At 35.2% G+C, this 24220-nt stretch overlaps 1 protein-coding gene across 1 annotated transcript in view; it reads right to left on the reverse strand.

Moving 5' to 3' along the window:
- Positions 1 to 12067: 12067 nt before the first annotated feature.
- Positions 12068 to 24220, reverse strand: part of NAF1 (nuclear assembly factor 1 ribonucleoprotein) — a 40756-nt gene continuing 28603 nt past the window's right edge. The window contains exons 5-8 of the mRNA XM_025439002.3: positions 22794 to 22954; positions 19710 to 19761; positions 16775 to 16877; positions 12068 to 12935 (exon numbers count right to left, since the gene is read on the reverse strand). Coding sequence (XP_025294787.1) covers positions 12472 to 12935; positions 16775 to 16877; positions 19710 to 19761; positions 22794 to 22954 — 780 coding nt within the window. The 3' untranslated portion in view covers positions 12068 to 12471. The remainder of the gene's footprint in view (positions 12936 to 16774; positions 16878 to 19709; positions 19762 to 22793; positions 22955 to 24220) is intronic.

Raw genomic sequence — 24220 nt, forward strand, 5'->3', positions numbered from 1 at the left:
GCGGCTATAGAAGATAGTTTTATGGAGTTTTGTTTTTATTTTAAGCAACATAGAAATTTTCTGAATATATACCCAGATTTGGAAACTATACTTTATTTATTTATTTTTTTTAAGATTTCATTTATTTATGGGGGTGGGGGGGAGAGCCTGAGCAGGGGTAGGGTTAGAGGAGAGGGAGAAGCCGACTCCTCCACTGAGCAGGGCACCTGATGCAGGGCTTGATCCTAGGACCCTGGGATCATGACCTGAGCCCAAGGCAGATGCCTGTGACTCCCTGTGAGATTAGAATTTAAAGTCCAGAGCTTAACTCTTCCTCTCTCCATACCCTCAGGGACACTTAGAAGCAATCAACTCAAGGCAAAGTCTTTATTCTTCATTCCCAGGACAGTGTTTTATGGCAGCAACTACTTGATCACTTAAAATGTTGTCTTCTCTAAACAACTAGCTAACTATTTAGTTCTGCAGGCCGAGGGCTACTCCTGTTTTATTGACTATGACAATGGGGTCAATGCTATCTTTAAATCTAGTCAGAAGAACACCACCAGATTCTTAACCGTAAAATCCTATTGCTTCTATTCAAATTCAATTCCATTCAAGGTTCAATCGGAAAATAGAATCATTAAAAGTATTATGAGCATCGGAAGTTTACTATAGAAATTAAAAGATACACAAATGTGGAGGACTCTGGAAAAGGGAAGAAAGGGAGAAGAGAGTTGAGAAATAATAGCAGGTCGCTAACAGGACAGTGGTGGGGGACAGGTAGGAGCATGCAGGAAAACTCCAGTTGTGTACGTCCAGCACAGAAGTGGAACCACAACGGGGGTATCTGGGGGTTTGTGGGGAGCTACCACTTCTGAGGAAACCGCAGGAAAGCACTTGGTGGTCAGCAGGGCCAGGAGCTGGACAGAGCTAGGAGCTGGGACCCACCTCTATGTCAACCATGTCTGAGCCCAGGGGTAACTCGAATCTACCTCTCCTTCACTTCCCCTCATCTAGTCTTGCAAAAATGTCCCCTTGATCACTTCTAATCCAGAACCTTGCAGGAGGGAGATCCTGGAAAATGTATTTCCTAGACTTAAATAGGAGTGATAGTACTAAGTTGGCAAGTTCGGAATAATCTGTTTATGTGATGAGCAATATTGATTGATTTTCACATATAAAACCAACTTCACATTCACGGGAAGGAACCCGGCTTGGTAGTGTTGTGTCCTTTTCTTTTTATTTGCTGAATTCATGTTGCCAATATACTTTGTGAGGAGTAGTAGTATTTTTATATCTATACTTATAAATGAGATTCACTTACAATTTTCCCTTTTTTGTAATGTCCTTGTGAGATTTTGGCATTGATTCTATGTCGGTCCCATAAAAGCAGAAATTCTCACATTGTTCCTTCTATTTTCTGGTAAAATCTGTGTAAGATTGCATATTTTTTTCCTATAATATTTAATAGGATTCACTAGTAAGGCTATCAGAGCCCAGAGTATTTTGTGTAGAAAGATTTTTTTTCCATACTGATATTACTTAATAACCAAAGGATTATTCTTAATATTTTTTGTGTTCATTTTTAAAAGTTTATTTTTCTAGAAAAGTATCTATTTCATAGATACTTAAATATACCTAAGTATATTAGTATAAAGTTATTCACAATATCCTTTTGTTTATCTAATATTAGTATTATGGTTATTTTAACTACGTAAATATAATGTTCAAGGAGACTTCTTCATAATAACATAATATATTTCAAAAAGCAGAATCATGAGGACCAAGGGCTAGTGAAAGACTGTACATTTTACTAAATTACCTTTCATAAAGCTTAATACTATTGGTATATAGAACAATGCATAATTAATTGTAGCCTCAGCCACACTTAGAAACCGTGTTTCTTTTTATCTACTTTTTGCCAGTTTGATATACTATAAATAGGAATCTACTTAATTTTATTTGGATTTTTTTAAGTTTATTTAATGGCTGAGTATTTTCTTTCCAAATTTTTATTTTTGTATATATTTCTTTGTGAATTGACTGACCACATCCTATAAATTATACTTTGATTTAAAAGACTTGGGACGCCTGGGTGGCTCAGCGGTTGAGCGCCTGGAGTCCTGCATCAGGTTCCCTGCGAGGAGCCTGCTTCTCCCTCTGCCTGTGTCTCTGCCTCTTTCTCTCTGTCTCTCATGAATAAAAAAATAAATCTTTAAAAATAAGTAAGTAAATAAATAAATAAATAAAATCTACGAATAAGAAAAAATGTGTCAAACTCTCATCAATATAAGCACTGACCAAAGAATGTTACTAATAAGATATTTTCTTATTTAAAATATTGAAAGTTGTGTATTTTTTATGTGTATGATAAAATTTTGCAGTTAGCTATTTTATGTAACTTTTCTCTACCAACTTTATAGAGATTGATTTCTATGCATAATTTTTAAGGTAAACCAAAAAACTACATATAAACGTCTGTCAAATTATCATGTAAATTAAAATCATCATTATGATACCAAATTGCCTCTAATCACAAAATTGCTTCTATAGTAAACAAATAAAATGAAAGTGCAAGGGATGCACTGAATTCAACAGATCTTAGGAGTCTAAGTTGTTGCTAAAAATATTCAAAATAAATTCCTAAAACTGACATAATACAGCAACAGGTCTCATCAGTTTTTGATTGACATTTACAGTCAGATCTTAGTAAACTGAAAAACGTATACCAATTTTAAAAATAATCTATATTTCTACTAATTACATCAATTTTTAAAACAACTGATTTACAACTAATTTAAAAAGCAATTTACATTTCCAACTAATTACTTTAATAGGTACAGGAATGTTATGAAGTTTCAGCCCACCGTGTATACATGAATGAAATTCTTGGAAATATCGTACTTAATTATAAAAATGCTATAATATTCTTGTTATGGAATCTTGAGAGGAGTAAAATTATAAGTGGGTGAACAGAAAATTGTATCATTGAATCAATCCCGAGTTATTTTTGTTCAACTTTGTGTGCATAGGTGTGTGCATCTGTCTGACCTTATATCAAGGGTATATATATATATACTGATAATTTTCTAGCAGAATTTCTCAGCACTAATGTCCCCTTAAACATAAATTTAATAGTCTTATCTTCTTGGTTTTGTTGTAACCATTCTTTTTTCTGTTCCTCTAATTTTAACTTTTGAAAATCTTGCAGTTTATCATTACCTTATGAGGCAGCCTTGAATGGTGGTTACAAGCTCAGATCCCAGCATCAGACAGTGTGTTCAATATGGTTTCATTATTTCTACCTGTAAGAAACTGGATAAAGTCCTTGCTTTCTACAAGGCCTCCTTTTCCTTCTTTACAAAATTATAATAGTATTTCCTATCTCACAAAAAGATTAATAGATATAAACCATGCAAAATATATCCCTTTTCTCAAAGACTGACCATAGTCACTCCAACCGGAGCCTGAGAGTTGTTACAGAGGACTTCCCTTCTCAACCCCATTCCAAGTCCTATCGATTCACATTACTGATATTTCTATCATCCAAAATCACATCCCTATTTCAACCACTAGCAAGTCTTCATCATCACTCTCCCACACTGCTTTCATCAATAATTTCCCGATCTGCCTCCTTCCATTTTATCCCTGCAACTTGTTCTCCCAGTTAGTGGTATTTCCAAGTTATGGGGGAACAAAAAAAAAGTGTTACTAACCCAGGGTGAAACTATGGGGTGAGGGCTCTCCCTTACGGGTTAAGGCCCCCAAAGCTCTCAGTCATCTGGCCTTTAGTTCTTTCCCAGCTTCTGGGATTCGTTTCCTCCATTCCAGCCATTCCTCTGCATCCATCATACCTATCTGCCTGCCTGGATGCTAAACATGTTGACCTGTTTCACAGTTCCATAGTTTTTCTCAGGTTTATCCCTTATATTGTAAGAATCAGCTCCAGAATCATGTCCTCTGTAAATTGTTTCCTATTTTCTCCCTTTCCCCTTCCTACCCAAGGTGCAATTGACCTCTCTCACCTCTATGTTCCCACCATACTCTGTACAAACATATACTTGTGTGATAGCACCTGGCACCCTTCTTTGTGTATTTCCTACAATTGCACTCTAAGGGTTGTGACCCAGCATCAAATGGACGATCAATAGTAAGCACCAAACAAATGTCTATTAAATAAATGAGCAGTTGAAAGCTCAATAGCTCTGTAACCCCAATTTCACTTGGGTGGTTAACCCAAAGAAATATTAACGGCAAATTATATGTACTTCCCTATCAGTTGTTACAAGAGAGTCACAGATTTCTTTCATATTTACAAATGAACCTAGTGCATGATCTCAAGTGGCTTTCTCATCCTGAAGCCATTTTACAAAGTAAACTTGGAAGGGAAAGCAAATCACTGCCAGAATACTAGCCTTCTCAATCTTTATTTTTAAATTCTCTGGAAACTTTATTATATATGCATACGCATATCATTCATTATTCTTTCCTATCTATAAGGTTAGCTCTCTGAAAGGTATCTTCCTGGATAGAGCAGCATGTGTATACAACCTTCTTGGATGACCAAAATAGAGATCAGCCCAAAAACCCTACAGTAAACTTATCATTTTTTAAAAAATTGTATTTATTTATTCATGAGACACACACACACACACAGAGACAGAGGCAGAGGGAGAAGCAGGCTCCAGGCAGGGAGCCTGACATGGGACCTAATCCCAGGTCTCCAGGATCACGCCCTGGGCTGCAGGCGGCGCTAAACCACTGAGCCACCGGGGCTGCCCAAACTTATCATTCTTAATAAAGAATTTGAGCCATATTTTGATATCATCTAAAGAATGAATTTTAAGCATTAGTATCTCGAGAAAAAAGATCATTAATTTTGCTTGTCAAAATGCTCCAATTTCCATATTAGTGTTGATAGGGTATTATAAGAACCAGTTCCGAAAACAAGTAAATCCATTTTCTACTGACCTTTCTGAGCCATTTTTGAGGCCCATCCGATGTGAAAATCTTTGCCAAAATAGATTTTCGATATCCTAAGAAATACTTTCAAGTTATTAAATGAAAAGAATCATCACTAATGCTGTGGCATTCAACTGGAATGAACACACATAAACCACTGTATTCTAGAAACACAAAGAAGAATCCCACAGGTTATGAATCAACAAGAAGCATCTGGCAACAAGGCTGCAATTCCTGTCTCTTGAATACCTTTTGCGTGTTCAGAGTACAGACGGATGTGATCACATCGCGCTGGTCCTCAAGGAAATTACCCTCCATATGGGAGATCAGTACAATCAGTTATAATAAAAGGTCATGCATATTATGACGATGTAAACACTCTATGAGAAATAAGCCTATATTTCATGTTGCGTTCACAAAAATGAAACTTTTTAGATGAACATTTTGAAAGGGATAATGCTGCTTGACCACAATGGGAACCGTCTCTAAATGCCCACTTAGGTCAGAGAGTTATATGTAAAAGTATCTCGATGTACTATTTTGACTAAAAATTTACGAAAACTAAAAAAGTCTATCAACTAGCATGACCGAACTTGCATTTCAATGAGCAATCTATACATTTTCCTTTTCTGTAACAAACATAATTTTTTTTTTTTTTTTTTTTACAAACATAAATGATACAACTATAAGAGATAGTTCATCTTCCACATCCTCTGTCCGGAGGAAATGGAGAGATGTCGAAATTGATTATGCCTGGATGGCCTCATCTTGGCTTAGTCTCCATTTCTCTCTCCAGAAATTTTTCTGGACCATTTTTTGTGTTCCATTTGGGTCCTTCCCTTTTCAGTCGTTCTTATGTATGGACATTTACAGTATTTGTAGAAGTGTCCTTAGACTTTGTCAATTTGGTCAAATTTCACCTCTGATCACAATATGGCTAGAACGAGCCCTGTAAAATGGAGACACTACTAAATTCGTCCAACTGAAGATACTACCCCCTTCTAGTAGTGTCAGAGTGGTTTCCTGTCTAGTCTAAATTATAAAGAAATCCCCCCATTGCGCAGAGACATAGAAGCTAGACATTTTCCAGACATCTAAGACTGTTAAATGTTTCCTCTATTTCTGGCTATGATCATTTCGAAGTTTTTCCTATACAGCCATTTGAAACCCAACATCACCTAAGAGAATTAAGTTGAGATCCACAGACATATTCTTGCAGGTATAAAAATTCTATAAGAAACTGAAAGGAGATTTGCATAGCATGAGATTTAGTTTCATAACTCAATGTTTCCTAAACTGTGGTCCTTGGATATGTTCTTGGGGATCCACAACACTCATTAATTAAATGACACGTGTGTGTCATCGAATCTGAGAAACATTTATGCTGCTCCAAAAGGAGAAAACCTTTTGAAAGACTCTCCATTCTCTTTCTCTTCAGATACTACTTTAAAAACAAGATGAAAGTCAAGGATCCTCTCTCCTAGAAAAACGTACATCTCACAGGTTTTTAGTGGATTCTAGAAGACCGGGGGACAAACTCCAGGTTAAGAACCATGAAGTCTATACTAAAGAACAGTATTTTCCTAATCTAATATAAAATATTTTAACAGTTCTTCTGGGCCCCATGACCTTCTCATAGATTGTCTTCTTAGCAAGACCAGAGCTATCTCTGAGAAATGTGCACCACCTTGATTTCTGCCAGTTGTCATCCATGACAAGTATTTCCCAAAATGTGTTCTGGAAAGTAAAGACATAGAGAAATGTTCTATGAAGAAAAATAAATATGAGAAATTATATATTTTATAGTCCATATATGACATTGAACCATTTGAAATGTCTACTATGTAGGGAATTTCATATGGTTCAAACTAACTGTATTTGAATGTGTTAATAAAGTTAAAGCCTCGTTTCTCTTCTGCCCTTAAATATCTTTCTACTCATAATCTTGCCAAACAATTCATTTGAGCGTATGTTGTTGCCAACAAATATACTAGCAATTATACTTGGTCAGAAACCAAACTAACACCAAAGAAAATTAATTATTTGCTTTGAATGAATCAGCTACTAACACAGCTTACATAAACGAGCCTGACAGTCTCAAATCCTGCTTAAGATGAAACACTGCATGACGCCTAGACAAACAGACATTTGCAAGAGTGATGAGATGGGGGAGAGAGCAAATGTTTTCCCAGCACTCCTGTATGTCATGGGAGCACACAATAAATAGTTTAAAAAGCTGCAATAGGGATCCCTGGGTGGCGCAGCGGTTTAGCGCCTGCCTTTGGCCCAGGGCGCGATCCTGGAGACCCAGGATCGAATCCCACGTCAGGCTCCCGGTGCATGAAGCCTGCTTCTCCCTCTGCCTATGTCTCTGCTTGTCTCTCTCACTGTGTGCCTATCATAAATAAATAAAATTAAAAAATAAATAAATAAATAAAAAGCTGCAATAACAGGTTCTGCAGTGTAGTAGCTACTGATACTGAGAACATTTGGGAAGTCCATCTTTATCATCCAAACACCACAGACCACCATCATCTATTTATCACATTTTAACAGGGATTCTATCCTAATAGATTCCATTCATTTGTATTTGCTGTATTTCATCACTATTTGGGTCATATCTCTTATTGGAAACAATGTTTAGCCCATATATCCTCAATATAAATAAAAAGCTTTTACCATGTAAGGTTAGTTTGTTCTGTTTGGGGATGGTGTAATGCAACTACCAAAAAAACCCAACGGAATATTTATTCCCATTTTATCAACCTTATAAGTAGAAACAAAAGGTATTAAAATATGCATAATAATCAGGCTTTTTGTGCTAGCCTTCAAATGTGTGTGTGTATACACACGTGTATATGTACATATATACATGTAAGTACATATATGTTTTTATTGAATGTGCAGAAGAATTTCTTCACTGGTTATTTTCATTATTTTAGTTTGATGTACAAATCCGTCCCTTGTTTCCAGGGCACTAAGTAACTGTACATGTCTAATACACCAAAAATAACAACTTAGGTACAAAGCCCACACAGTCAAAAATGAGATGCAGTTTCATTGCTGCAAGCAGCTCAAAACAAGTACTTTGGTCTGATAGAAGATATTAAGAAGATATTTCTCAAGTTTAATTTCAGGCACACTACAGTAATTGTTTCCTTGGTTTTCTGGAACATAATTGCCACATAAATCTAGGATCAGACTGGGTCTCAGAGTGAGAAGTAGAGAAAGGCTTTTGGAATTCTGGCAATTTATCTGCAGAGAAAGATACAAATGTGCAGGTTTTTTTTTTTTTACTCTAAATGCATTAAATTATAAATAGTATAAAAGGTATTAAATCATAAATAGTGTGGCTGCAACATTACCTGGCAATGAATTCTCATAATTTTTTTCCAGCTTGCATTCTATTAAAAATATCTTCTTTTTAGTTATACTGGTACCAAATTATCATTGGTTCCAAATATGCAACGCCAGAACAAAGATTTTATGAATATACAATGTGAACATACATTCTATAAAAATAATTTAAATTTGTAAATTTTTCTTAAAAGGATCTACTACTTAACAATAGACTGATTTATTTTCCCTAACACTTAATTATAGGAGTACATGACTATTTTCAAAAATTCTGAATACCCTGAACATGTGAAGGTAGCAGCCTAAGCAAAAAATTTTCTCAAGCCACTTCAGGTACCCTAGCGAAAGAGACGGGGAATGGGTGAGAACTATACAAATAAGGAATTATTGCTCTTCCAGTGGTTGACCTCCCTGACTTGTGTCACCCAGAGGGGAGGCAGGATTGCCTTTTTCTGCAACAACAAAAAATCTCAGTGATGGGACACCGTATAAGGTACTAGTAGAAAGCTCTGGAACTAGTTAAGATTTGAGATGTAAATTTTATACACTTGAAGGCAAACACTAACATTATTGTCCAAAAAGAACATATAAAAATGATGCATTATATAGGCGCGCCTGCATGGTTCAGCTGGTTAAACAACAGAGTCTTGGTATTGGCTCAGGTCATGGTCTGAGAGTCGCCAGATCCAGCCCTGCCTTGAGCTCCGCACTCAGTGGAGTCTGCTTGAGATTTTCTCTCCATCTCCATCTGCCCACCCCCACCATGCTTGCTTTGCTCTCTAAAATATTTTATTTAAAAAAATAAATAAATAAAATAAAATATTTTATTTTAATTTTTTTTTAAGATTTTATTTATTTACTCATTAGAGACACAGAGAGAGGCAGAGACCCAGGCAGAGGGAGAAGCAGGCTCCATGCAGGGAGCCCGACGTGGGACTCGATCCCGGGGTCTCCAGGATCAGGCCCTGGGCCAAAGGTGGCGCTGAACTGCTGAGCCACCTGGGCTGCCCTCTCTCTAAAATATTTTAGAAAAAAAAAAGATTTTCTCTCCCTTTGCCCCTCCCGCACCGCTTGTGCTCTTTCAAAAAAAAAAAAAAAAAAAAAAAGTGCATTATGTCTGAGATTGTGTCTCCCTAAATCATGATTGTTATCTTAAGAAGTCTTGACCTTCAAAAATACAAAGATTTTCAGCACCTGGGGATTTAAAATAGCACTTCTATTTATTAGTTTAAAATTATAGTAGACTAGAACTTAGGTTCTACTCATTCCTTATTCATCAAATGTTATGAATTTTTTAATGTACTTAGTGTTCACCAACTCTAAGCCAGCAACAAAATAATGTAGCACAAACAGTAGCCGAAGTGGAGGGCAGGGAAGAATACATCAGAATGTAGGTGGGAAGAGGGAAAAAGAAGGGAAAGCATTCTATATTCCTCATTGACCCAAAACAATGGAGACCTAGGCACACAGCCCCCCACCCCCGGCCATTGCTTATTCATCTCCCCTACTTCCAATTAGTATTGACAATCAGATCTAGTAATCATTTAGCTGCACAGAAGAGATGGATACATTTTAGTATTTAACTTTACAACTTAACTACATAGCTTTTGAGAGATGTTCTTCTGTAGTTCCTGAAACTACACGTTCTATTCCAGGTCTCCTCTAGACAGTCTCAACCCAGTTCTTTCAAAACCTATTTCTATTAAGTAGACAAGTCATCCAGTTATCACGAGCTTCACTATCTTTTATGGCGGGGGGTGGGGGGTGGCGAGGAAGGAGAGTTCTTCATCATTCATCTTAATAAATCATACATATTAGCTTAGGCAATCATTTTAATTTTGCAACCATTTGCAACAACGTGGTTAGATCTAGAGAGTGTGATGCTAAGTGAAATAATTTAGAGTGAGACAAGTGATCATATGATTCCATTCATATATGGAATTTAAGAAACAAAACAAAGGGAAAGAGAGACCAAGAAACAGACTCTTAACTGCAGAGAACAAACTGATCATTACCAGAGGGGAGATGGGTGGGGGAATATTAAAGACAGGGGATGGGGATTAAAGAGTACACTTATGAGGAGCACTGAGTCATGTAGAGAATTGTTGAATCACTGTATTGTACACCTGGAACGAATATAACACATGTTACCTATCCTGGAAGTGAAATTAAAAACTTAAGAAAATTTAAAAAATAAAGAACATTTGAAAAGTAGAAGACAAAAAAAATGTTTCCCAGGTCTCATCTTAGATCTACTGAATTGGAATCTGGGGATAAAGTCCAAGAATGTGCATTTTTAGAAAGCTTTCCAAACCTTAGGTGATCACTGTGGGTGATTTCTGGGCACCCTGAAGTTTCAAAATCCCTCAATCATGTATGAGGAGGAAGCAAATTGAATAGAAATGTTTAAGGCAGCAACTTAATTGAAGGCAGATACCAAATGGCATCATTCAGTCTTATGTTTTTTCCGATAATAAAAACCTACAGTCAGATAACAATACTTGAGGTACTGAGGTTCAGAGGCTTTTTAAGTGCCATGGTAATTATAATGGCTTATTGATATACTGTAATTGAATTTTTAACATCTTTCTGTTCTTACAGAAAAAAAATTTTTGGCGCTTCTAGATATAATCTCAATTTTAAGAATACTCTATCAACCAGAAAAAAAAGACTGCCATAATCTATGAAGGTTAACTCCTAAAGAGAAGCTACAAACTCATTTCAAGAAAGAATAAAGTACAAACATATGGTAAAGTCAATGTATACCCAAGCAAAAACTTCTCAGTTGGGCCCCAGGAATCTTGCAGTCTCCCCAGCCTACAGGGACGTGAAGGGCCTCTGGGTGCAACCAGAGTCCATGGGGCTGTGATGAATGATCTCCAGATTACCCCAATGATGTACTTACAAATATTATTTTCTAAAAATGTCAAGGAATAAAAGATGGGGAAGCAACAGTTTGGCATAAAGTGCTGATGTGAGAATCAAGAAAACTAGGTTCAACTCCTTGTCATCCCACTAAATAATCTTAATTATGTAACTTGGAACCCTTAGGTTCCTCATTATTTGTTAAATGAGGACTCATTTAAACTACGTCTAAGGCCTCTTGTTTCTAAAATTCCATTATTTTCTTTGCATTTACACTTCATGATGTCAAATAACATTTAGTGGTAATTAAAAGCTCTAAATTGAGTCAGTCATTCAATAAATACTTATTAAGCACCTAATCTGTGCCAGGCATGTGAGAATCTGGAAAATAGATATAGAAAACACAGTGTCCTAATATGGGGTTACATACACTTTATTGTGAATAAATAACATTTTATTATGAATAATTCCTATGTCCCTTTAATTAAATAGTAAAGTCTGCTGAACAATGACTAAGTTTTAGAACCTGCATAATGAAAAGCTTGCTTATGCATAATCACTGTTAACTTTAATTATAGCCAGAATTTCTACCAATATTGAAGACTTTTCTTCTCTGTACCCTTCATTTATTAAAAAAAAAAAGGAGGGGGGCACCTTGGTGGCACAGTCAGTTAGATGTCTGACTCTTGGTTTTAGCTTGGGTTGTGACCTGAGGGTCATGGGATCAAGCCCTGTGTCAGACTGTGCACTCAGTGCAGTGTGGGTGGGACTTCCTCTTCCTCCCCACCCCTCCCCTACCTCATTCACTCACTCTTATTTTCCCTAAAATAAATAAATATTTTTAAAAAATAGGATATTTGAATTTACTGGTAAATTTCACTAATAATCAAAACCACTTTTCAAGTTTACATTTGTAAAAATAGTTTATTTTAAAGACTCTCAACAGGACTTCTACCTCTTGTTTTCAGATATACCAAGAAGACATCAATGTGTTTAATATATTTGACTCATGATAAAAGTTGCTCCAGAGCTATTATTAGACCTATATACACTGTTTAATTGAGCAGGGATAGGGTAAACATGGATTGTTTTAATTAAATATTACATAGTTGGATTCTCTCTTCCACAAAAGTGGTATTTTCATAAGGATACAATTTCACAAAGGTTACAAATATACATCAACTTACAACTGAAGGATCATTTAGTATTTTACAATGTTAAAAATCTAGTTCCATAATTACTTTCTTTAAAAAAAAATCCCTTCCATATAAAAAGTCCAGATTTCTCCAGAAATTAGCATACTTTCACCTAGTAGTAGGATCCAAAATGAGAAGAACTGTTATCTCCAGAAGAGGGGGGTGGAGGCAGTGGTGGAGGGGGTGGGGGTATGGAGTATGGTAAGGGAATTAATGGATGAGGTGCCATGTTAGGTGCAGCCCAACCCAGGTTTACAGATGCAGGTGGTGGAGGTGGAGGAAGTGGTGGTAGAGGAGGAGGGAGTGAAAAATTGTGCACATCAAACACTGGAGGAGGAAAGGGATACTGTGGCATGATAGGATTATCTTGTCTCTGAGGTAGAAATCCTGAAGGCTCCTGAAACACCATATGCTCTGAGTTATAAAACCGTGGCGATGGAGGTGTGCCATGGCAAGGTCGAGGATATCTACCCCGGGAAAATCCTCGTGTGAATTCTCTGTTACGATATCCTTTTGAATGCTCTGTAACAGAAGTATGAACATTCCAATTCTGATGTACTTCTGAAAAATTTTCACCTTTGAGTGAGGAAAAAAGCATAAGAACAAAATTAAAATTAGTTTTAATACATCAAAAAACACTGCCTAAAATTTCAATGTCTTTTCTTTAACTTCCAATATTACCTTATGGTAGCCAAGAGAGCATAAGGCTTCAAATACCAATTTTAAATGACTATAAAAGGCCAGAGGATCAGGAAGGACCATAGATGTCTCATCAAAGACGACGAAAGACAGAAGTAGTGGCACAACATTTTCAAGTGCTGAAAGAAAACTCAATCTAGACTTCTAAACTAAATAAAAATATCCTCAGGAAAAAAGGGAAACTAAAGACATTCTACAATGAAGAAAAACTAGTAATTTATCTCCCACAGACCTACACTGATAGAACTACAAGTTCTCTAAAGAAACAAGAGAATAAATTTGAAACATAGCAAAAATTTGAGTAAATATAATCAAACGTCATTTGATTTTTCTAAATTACGTTTGATGGTTGAAGCAAATATTATAATAGGTAACAGTGATTCTAATTGTATATATGAACTATTTAAAGCAATTTATACTAGAAATTAGAGAAAGAAACATAAAGAGGTAAGGTTTCTAAGACATAAGGTTTCTACACTGCCCACAAACTGGCAAAACAATGACATCAGTAGATTTTGATAAGTAACGTACATATACTACCCAGAACAACCACTGAAAAAATTATACAAAGAGATACATTCAAAAACACTATAGACAAATCAAAATGGAATTCTAAAATATGTTACAGTACCCACGAGTAGGCAGAGAAATGAAAACCAGAGAGAACAAACAGAAAAAGATAGACTTAAGCCCTGACATATCAATAATTACATTAAATGTGAATGGTCTAAATATATCCATTAAAACAGGGAATGACTGGCAGAGTGGATTAAAAAACACACTACAACTGTATGTCGACAAAAAGCTCATTTCAAAGGATAAAGTCAGGTAGAAAGTAAAAGGATAGCAAAAGATACAACATGCAAACATTAAAAGAAAGGGATAGCTACATTAATATCCGGTAAAACATTAGGTTTCAGAACAGAGAAAATCATCAGAGAAAGACAGAGAAAAGAGAATTCAACAGTATACATAAAAAGAATTGTACCCTATGACCACTTCTGGTTTATTCCAGGGATGCAAAGGCTGGTTCAATATTCTAAAAACAGTGTAATCTCCCTCATTAACAGGCTGACAAAAAAAATGTCATCTTATCAGTACAGAAAAAAAAAATGGGTATGAAATATCAGAAAGGGAGACAGAACATAAAGACTCCTAACTCTGGGAAATGAACTAGGGGTGGTGGAAGGGGAGGAGGGCGGGGGGGTGGGGGTGAATGGGTGACGGGCACTGAGGAGGGCACTTGACAGGATGAGCACTGAGTGTTATTCTGTATGTTGGCAAATTGAACACCAATAAAAAATGAATTATTAAAAAAGAAAAGAAAAAATACTGTCAAAATTTAATGCTCAGCCATAATTTCTTAAAAGCCCCCCGAAATAGGAATAGACTGAAATTTCCTTAACAGGATAAAGAACAACTACAAAAACCCTATACCTAAATTATACCTAATGATGAAGAACAATGTTTCCCTCCTGTAATCAAGAACAAAGAACATTTATTCAACATAGTGCCAGGGGCTAGAGCTAGTAAAAGTAAAAAGGGAGACAAAAAAAAAAAAAAATACAATACAGTTTGAACAACAACAAAAAAGAATACCATCTCTACTTGCAATTGATGTTATTGGCTAAGTAGAAAAACTATTGAGTTCAGCAAGGTCACAAGATAGAAATTAAACATAATAAACATTAATTTTTATTTCTATATTCTGGCAACAAACACTTGGACACAGGAATTAAAAATGCAAAACCATTTACAACAATTTGAAAATGAAATACTTAAGTATATACTAACAACAAAAAGTACAGGATTCGTATTCTAAACATCATGTTGCTGGAAAAAAAAACCCAAAGATTTAAATTAGTAGAGATGTATACCATTATTATGCAATGGAAGATTCAAAAGAGTTAATATATCAATTCTTTCCAAACCAGTAAAGAGGTAACTGTTTTTCTCATTTAACACAATTCCCATTAAAATCCCAGCAATTAAAAAAAAAACAAAATCTCAGCAAGACTTGCTGCCAATATAGAGATTATTACTATAAAATGCATATGGAAAAGCAAAGAAACTAGAGTAGCTAAAACAACTCAAAATTTTTAGGAAAAAAAAAGAAGAAAAATTTTAGAATGTAGGTCTAGACAAGAAATTCTCAGACTCCACATAAGGAAAACAATAAATTGGGCTTCATCGAGTTTAAAAACTTTTTTTCTGCAAATGGCTCTCTTGAGGATAAAAATACAAGCTACAGGCTGTAACAAATTATGTACGAACTCTAATAACTCAAGAGCAAAAAGAGCAGAAATACAATTAGAAAATGGGCAAGAGGCATGAACAAATATACCACTGAAGAAAAATAAACAGATGGCAAATAAGGACATGGAAAGATGTTCAAAATCCTTAGTCGTTAGGAAAATGCAAGTTAAAATCACAATTAGAGGGACGCCTGGGTGGCTCAGTGCTTGAGTGTCTGCCTGTGGCTCAGGCAGGTCATGATCCCGGGACTGAGTCCTACATTGGGCTTCCTGCAGGAGCCTGCTTCTCCCTCTGCCCATGTCTTTGCCTCTGTATCTCTTATGAATAAATAAATAAAAAAACTTTAAAAAAATTACAATTAGATATCATTCATTACACACCTATTAGAATGACTAAAATAAAAAATAGTGGCAAAACCAAATGTTGGGGAGAATACAGAGAAACTGAGTCACTCATACACTAAGTGATGGGAATCTAACTACTGTATAATCCAGCAATTACTCGTAGACATTTATCCCAGAGAAATGAAAAGTTGTGTTCACACAAAAACCTGTTCACAAATACATAAAAAACTTTATTCCTATAATCAAAAAATGTTAATGACCCAGATGTCCTTCAATGCATGACTGGTAAACAACTTACCATGGGAAACTACACTCCTAAATGAAAAGAAACAAACTTGAAACATAAAACAATCTGGATGAATTTCCGGGAAATTATGCTCAGCATCAAAAGCCAATCCCTAAAGGTAACAACATACTGTATGGCTCTATTTACGTAATCATTCTTGAGATGACAAAATATATTACAGAAATTGAGAACAGATTAGTAATTGCCAAGAGTTAAGGAGGTGGGAGGGAGAGAAGTGAGGGTGACTATAAAAAGGGAACATGAGGAATCTTTTTCTGTGGTGAAAATATTCTGGATCTTGATTGTCTGAATGTCAATATCCTGATTGTGTATTGTAATGTACAGTTTTACAAGATGTTACCATTTCTGGAAATTGGGTAATGGACCTGCAAGAAAATCTCAATTAGTTCTTACAACTGCATGTGACTCTACAAAAAGTTTAGTTTTAAAAAAGGAAAAATAGGAAAGTATAATAAAAGGAAATGCAGGTTATAAAATACTTTGATTTAGGTATTAAGTATACCGTATCATTGAATTCTAAACATGGAAGCAAAGAGGTTTCTTAAGAAAAAAGTTCCTATATGCACAAATGACTAACAAGGCTTATTAGTTTTACCCCAGAAGCCATTTTTATATCCTTATCTTGAAAAACAAACGTTGCTATTCCTCATATTCTCGTCCGCCACATCTTGCAGTGTGCAATGCCTCTAATGTTAGGTGGATGCCAGGAGGTAAAAAGAGATCCTAGATGTTTACTTCAATTTTATTAGTTATCGACTTATATAAATGTATATGAAGATAAAAAATTACTATATATTGTATTTACTCACTTGATTCATTAGATTCAGACTTGAATTTTTTCCGGCCTTGAATCTGAGATTTTTTCCTCTGCTTGGCTTCTTTTTCCTTTTCATCATCACTGAAATCTAAGGCCTTGCAGAAGAAAAATATATAAATTATGTCACATGGATTTACCAATTCATTGGTACATTCTTGGAAGTGAGAAGAATAAGCCTATTATTTAACATTGACCCTGAAAGAATATTACTTTTTTTGATACATAATATTTTTTAGTAATATCTGAGTTAACTACACATGGGACTCTGAATTAATACATGCCAGAGTATTCATGGCTTTTTTTTTCCCCTAAAAAGTATCAGGTAATTCTTTTTGTGCCCAGATAGGTAGTAACTTTAAAATGCCAATCTTTAACAACCTTCCCTAGCTAGAAGACTGACTTTAATTAAGCTTAAGGGTCAAGATTCATCATAGCATCAGCTATCAGTAAAGGAAAGGAATAGTTGCGAATAGGCAAATAACAAATTATTAGATCTAATATAAAATAGAAGAGTGTTTTATCTTTCACTCATTCAAAAACTTATACGTACCCATTATATGCCAGACACTTTATAGGTATTAATTCTTTTAATAATATAACGTCGAGTATATAGTAAGAGCTATAAATAATAAAGCAAAGTAAAGGAAGAAAAAAATCACCATGGATGCTATTTAGATTGGACTGCAGAGAAAGGCTTAGATATTATTTTCATCTTTATATCTTTAGAAGATAAACTTGAGATAAATCTTGAATGATGAATTAGCAGTAAAAATAAAGGAAAGGAAAATTTCAAGGAGCAAGAATATGTGCAAAGGCATGGTATAAAAGGGGCATGAAATTGGTTCTGAAAGGCAAAGCAAAAGCTTCTTATATAGCAAAGTCAGGGATGATGAATCGGAGAAGAAAGTCATCAGGCACGTTCTAAGAGCAGGATGGAAATATTAAAGGATTTTAATTGGCATTGGTTCATTTTAGAGACTGGTTTGGCAATATTTTGCTATCACCTCGTAAAGTCAGAAAAAAATTCACATATTTCTTGTAGACATATTAATTTAAATTTGCACTCAAACACATTTATTCAACTACAAATTACATATTCATGTACTAGAAATGAATACCAAAATGAAAAAGGCATATGCCTTATACATAATCAATGAGTAACGTCAGGCAATAATTATATACTACAAAATTTCACCATGATAAACTAAAATTTAAAATCTTGAGAGTTTTCCCTTACTACAGAAATAAGGGGCATTCAGTCAACTACAAAAAACAATACAAAAACAAAACACACCATGAAGCATGCCGGGATTTCATTTTGAAATTAACCTAATCACGTGGATTTTTACAAACAATTAACGTTACCATAATTTGCAACTGCAAAGCTTAGTACTAAAACAATAGGGATGTTTTCATTTCACAAGATACATGGTGTAAGACTTTGGTGAATTTTCTCAAATATTTTAAAAACATATCACTTCAGGAGTAAGATGACCTGAACATAATGAACAATGGTAAGTGAGCCTGATTCAGAGCCTTAACAGAAATCACAGCTGTACATAACATAAATTGAAAAGCATAATCCCACGGCAACGTGGATACTAAACTAGGACCACTCACTGGTTAAGTAACCCTCTAAGTTACCATCACATGATTCATGACATGCCCCAGCAAAATTAGAAATTAACATGAATCTTCAGAACTGCCTAAGAACACTTAAAATGAACAAAGTTAACTCTAGAAATCCAAGAAGGATTTAGAATACTAAGAAATATCATCAATCAATACTAAGAAACTGATTCATCAGGAATCAGAATTACTGAGTATGTTTAAAAACTCTCACTTATAGTAATTATATTTTTCTTTTAAATTGTATGAATTCATACTATTTTCAAAAGATATACTCATTGCTGCATTTTCTGTATTTTAATAACAAAAAAAAAAGAATATATGCTTAAACATCTCCATGTAAAGTTAAATAATCCTACAGATTATTCTGGACTATTCCACATCTCTAGAAAAACTGTGTATCAAGCTATTTGGGACATAAAACCAACACTGACATGGAATCAAGAAAGAAAATCAAGAATTCTCTTTTTAGGACTATCGTTATAAAAAAAAAGAAGAAGTGGGTACATTCTAAGGATTTTGTACCTCCAAAAGAAAGGTAGCTTATTCTAAGCACCATTAAATGTATTCATGTCCCATATGGTTAATATCCTAAGTATAGAATAAAACTTTTAAAAATAATCACAATCCTGCCTTTACCAGTAGGGGAAAAAAAAAAAAAAAACAGGAACAAGGAAAAACAAGAAAATGATAAACTGAAATATTACTGAAAATATTTTTTCCCCTAAAATGATCAATCAAAAACTCTTAGTGAGGGGTATAAAACAGTCACTGGGAAAGGGGGAGAATACAGGCTCCCACAGATGGCAGTATGACTGCCAGGTAGCATTAAGGACCTCCCTAAGGTCAAGATGAATTTAAAAAATTAAATCCTGGGGTGCCTGAGTGGATCAGTCAGTTTGGTGTTTGCCTTCAGCTCAGGTCATCATCTCAGGATCCTGGGATGGAGCCCCGTACCCAGCTCCCTGCTCAGTGGGGAGCCTGCTTCTCCCTTTCCCTCTGGCCCTCCCCTCTGGGCACATGCTCTTTCTCAAAAAAAATAAATAAATAATCTTAAAAATAAAAATTAAGGGACTACTGGGTGATTCAGCGGTTGAACGTCTGCCTTTGGCTCAGGGCATAGTCCTGTCCTGGGATCGAGTCCCACATTGGGCTCCCTGCATGGAGCCTGCTTCTCCCTCTGCCTGTGTCTCTGCCTCTTTCTCTGTGTCCCTCATGAATAAATAAATAACATCTTAAAAAAAAAAAATTAAGTCCTGCTTTATTTCCTAAAATACTGTGTAGAGACTTTTACTTACTTCCGGTGGTGGTTCTTGATCATTCTTCCATGATGCATCTGATCCCCTATCCCTAAAAGAGAAAACAGTGAGAAGAAAATAAGTACGGAACAGTCTGTGTTTATAACTTAATAGTACAGAAAATAATGAAGTAGAAGACGTGAGCTCAACCTTTAATTTTGTAATACACATGGAAGTAAGAGCAAAAAATAAAGGACCACGTATAATGTTCACCTTGTTTCAGAAGATGTGGGAAGCTCCTAAGAAAAACACAAGATCTGGACACATATAAGTATCAGCACCAGGGGAAATCAGAAGGAGAAGCCGAGGCGATGGTGTGCAGAGGAAAAGGGGCTCTGCAGTTCATAAGTATCTCCAGGTGCTACGACTTCGACTGTATAAAGCTCACTCCAACAAATGCTTATTCTACACGGATTATACGTCAGCCACTGTTCCAGGTGCTAAGGGTACAAGATGACCATGAGACATTCCCTTAAGATTTTGTAGATTTAAGGGTAGAGGTAACAACATGAAATTCTTCTTCCTCTACTTGCCTGCGGGATATCAACAATATTCCATGGGTAACCGGAGCTTAGTCCAACAGTAGTTCTCCGAGCAGAGTGGGCGGAATAACAGCTATCTCATTTGCTAATGAGAAAGAATTTTGAAGAGTCTGGAGGGCAGTAAAATCACATGCACTAACTACTTTTAGTGGGAAGTTTTATACTCTATGACCAACAAAAGTACATGTATTATCAAGTATGACTAGGATTTCTGAAGCTCATCTTGATCTCTTTAATCGTTTTGATTTTATAAGTTTGACAATACCTCTTATTCAATTAATTAAAATATTACAAAATATTAGACGTTGTCCTCTCTGCTTTAATACAGATCTCAAAAATGAGATTCTCGGGAACTAATTCATTAAAATCATTAATACACTAATCCACAATCCATAAAAATCAGTGTACAGATGTCAGTGGGCTGGCAAAATATGAAAATCATTAAGTCTGATCCAGAACTCTGACACCATATGAGGCATTACCAAAGATTTTTCTACCACTTAAAAAGAAAAAGCTTTTACTCACTAATTATCAGTTCACGCCTGTGCATGTAACATAGCCCCAGGACTCCCTTGTGCATAGACGTGCCACCCTCTGGCCTATGGTGTCCTTAGCAGGGGTGGGGTTTAAGGACGTAAAAAGAGGAAGTTCCCCATCAGTGCATTTACCAGAGAAAATCAAAACCTACTAAAGAAGAGATCAAGCCACATCTCAAAAAGCACTTTTAACAAGAGAGTAAGTGCATGGGAAGCTAGAGTTAACACAGGCTTACTGGGGTGGCTGAACTAGAGAGGAGGAAAACTTCTCTACCTCAAAGGCAAGGTCCTCCCCGAGTTCCCATGCAGATGTAAACTTGATCATCTTGTCGGGTGGGGAGTCTGCCAGGTGGACCTAATTTCCCAATTCTTCAGTTTATTGTTTCTGTCTAGGAAAAAATTCTTATTCTTGCAAATCAAGAAGACTTCTTTTGTTTAACATCTATTTAATAAATATCTTCAGAGAAGCTTTTTTAGGTTTATCTTTTTAAAGCTAAAATATTTTACTTGTTAAACGCCTAAAAAAGGGACATCCAGAGCAACATCAATGTCAAAAGCAGAAGGAAACGCTGTCTAAGGCATGATGATAAAACGTGACTTTTCTATATAAGCCACCTTTCTTTTCAGCAGCTGTTTGGAAAAATCAACCTTACCGACACAAAGAACGACTTAGGCAAAATGTTCCTCAGGAGTATGTGGATTCTTAAACATGGGTTTGATGAATTATGATAAATGACATTCAGAGACTGGATTTAATATGTGCTTTAGAGGCTTTACGCCATGCAACAGGGACTAGTACTGAGGCAGCACTAAGGCCACTCACGGACTCAAGTTCCCTTCTATGTTCTGCAAAAACCACATTCCTAACGCTTCAACTACACTTCAAGTTTCCCATCAAAGAGAGCTTAGACCTAAAAGGGACTTGTGTGCCAAACTGAGTACAAAGTCTTTTTGGATTTAAGATCCCCACCCCACCCCCAATCCTTTGCAGTGTTTCTTCCACTCCTAATTTTACAATATTTTTAGTGGCTCATACTCATTACATCTTTCCAAAACATTTAACTGTTTTTTCTTTCCTGAAAAAATTATTCTACTTGAACTAAATATTACTCATTTACTATAAATAAATTATATGATTATAATAACAAGTTCAACTGTTATATAAGCAGCTCTACAGCTAACACTTGGCAACACAAATAACACATGGAAAATGCACAATTAATGAGTTGCGTAAACATGGAGGAATGTTACTACCCACATGCCAAAGGCATCATTTAGCATCCACAAAAGGGAAAGCAGTAGTTTGTTGGTTAAATCAACCCTGTTTATCAACCTAATACACAATTTTTTAGGGACACATTTTTGCTGTCTCTTCTGTAAATCTACAATTGATAAGCAACCTGAGGGGATCCCTGGGTGGCTCAGTGGTTTAGCCCTTGCCTTCGCCCCAGGGAGTGATCCTGGAGTCCCAGGATTGAGTCCCGTATCAGGCTCCCCACATGGAGCCTGCTTCTCTCTCTGCCTCTCTCTGTGTGTCTCTCATGAATAAATAAATATTTAAAAAAAAAAGCCACCTGAAATTTACTCATTTTCTTTTTTTCTGGAGAATTATGAAGTCTTATTAAATAGGTAAGCCTATAATGTTCTAAGGAATAGTTTTATTTAAAATGGAAAAGAATTCTATTTAAGTGGTAATACTAATGCTGAAGTAGCATGTCTATTAAAAAAAAAAGTATGTAATGGAAAAAAATATGAACTAGAATCAGAAACTTTATATGGCCCATATGTAGTCTTAGTAGTTGATTATTTCATTTTGGGTAAAAGATATAAATCATCTCTACGTGTAAAATCTAACAGATTGTTGCTTTCAGAGAGGTTATTAGGAAAATGAATGAACGCTTTGGAACACAGATATTTAACAAGAAACTACCTTCACTGAAATTTATTCCTAAAATATAAATATTAGATAAGCAGACAACAACTAGCATTATCAGTAATATACTTACTGTTTAAGTTTTTCTGTGAATATGTATTGGGTGAAGTCTTTCATTGATGGAGCAAAATACATAGTGTCCTTTATTTTAATACCTTTACTCTCAATGTGCTCTGAAGAATTAAACCGTAACACATAAAATGGATGTGCAACAGGTCCAAATATCTCAAATATCTATAAAATAGAAGAAACGTAAAGACCTCCTTAATATGTAAAATAATAACTCAAAAAATTAGTATTATTTCTTAAAACCAATAATTGTTACAAGGTAATTTTGACATGTCATAGCAATAAAACTGTATTTATATTTAAGTTACTTTTGCCTACTCACAAAGTCCTCATGTCTTGATTATACCAACTCATTCCAGATTTCCTTCCTTATGAATTTAAAACAAGTTAACAAGTTTGTTCCTTGCTAAATTCAAATCATCTTGGTGGTATACCAACTAGATACAAATAATGAATTTTTTTTTATTATTCCTCATTTAAGTTGTCAAGTATGAAGAAAAGAATTATAATGTGAGAAATAAAATGTTGTCACTTGGAATCTTATAACACAATTCAAAAGCAAGCTTCTGCTTTAATGGGTATTCAATCATTTCTGCTGTTTCCATACAGTGGTTAACATTTTGATAAAATTAAACTACAACTGTTTCTAATTCAAAACCTAGAAAAAGTAGATTTGAACTTGAAGTTGCTTATTTCTCCAAAACCAAAGAAGCTTATACAGCCTTTAACTTTTATGTAAAGGAACTGCTTTTAGTGTAAACGTATTTTATTTCTGAAAATGTTTTATGAATAATTAAAGGAAATCTCTTGTTTTCAAAATGTTCTCAAAATACCCAAATTTAAAAAAAAAATGTTTCTGATAATAGGTGTATGTCATAGAAACTAGACCATCACCAATGTCAGTGTCAACTTTTCTAGTCCTTTTTCTACTAATAATTTTTTTCTTTTGAGATCACACTGCAGTTTTGTATACTGTCCGCTTTTAAAACCGAAAGTTGCATTAAGTTTTTCCACATTATAAATATTATTTGCAGTGTAATTTCGGTAGCTATATTACACTCCTTTATAGATCTGGCATGATTTAACTAGTCTTAACAGGACACTTAGGGAGCTTACAATTTGTATAACATGATAAATGGTGCCATGAAGAACATCCTTCTAAATGTAAATTTCTGTACTTTAGGTTTTTCAAAAATTCATTTGTAAGGGGGCAGAATTATTGGAGCCAAGAGTATGATTATTAAAACTGGATATAAATTACTACATAACTTTCCAAATCGCGTGGACCACTTTAAACCAACTGCACTGAAAGTTTTAAACCAAAAGCACTGTTTTAGTACGTTCTCAGATCTTCATTTTTGAGAGTAAATATTCTCATTTTATTTTTTATACCATTTGACAGTTTACCAATTTTCAGGGAGGCAATAAAAC

Source organism: Canis lupus, chromosome 15 (assembly GCF_003254725.2).
Source record: "Canis lupus dingo isolate Sandy chromosome 15, ASM325472v2, whole genome shotgun sequence".
Lineage (NCBI taxonomy): Eukaryota > Metazoa > Chordata > Mammalia > Carnivora > Canidae > Canis > Canis lupus.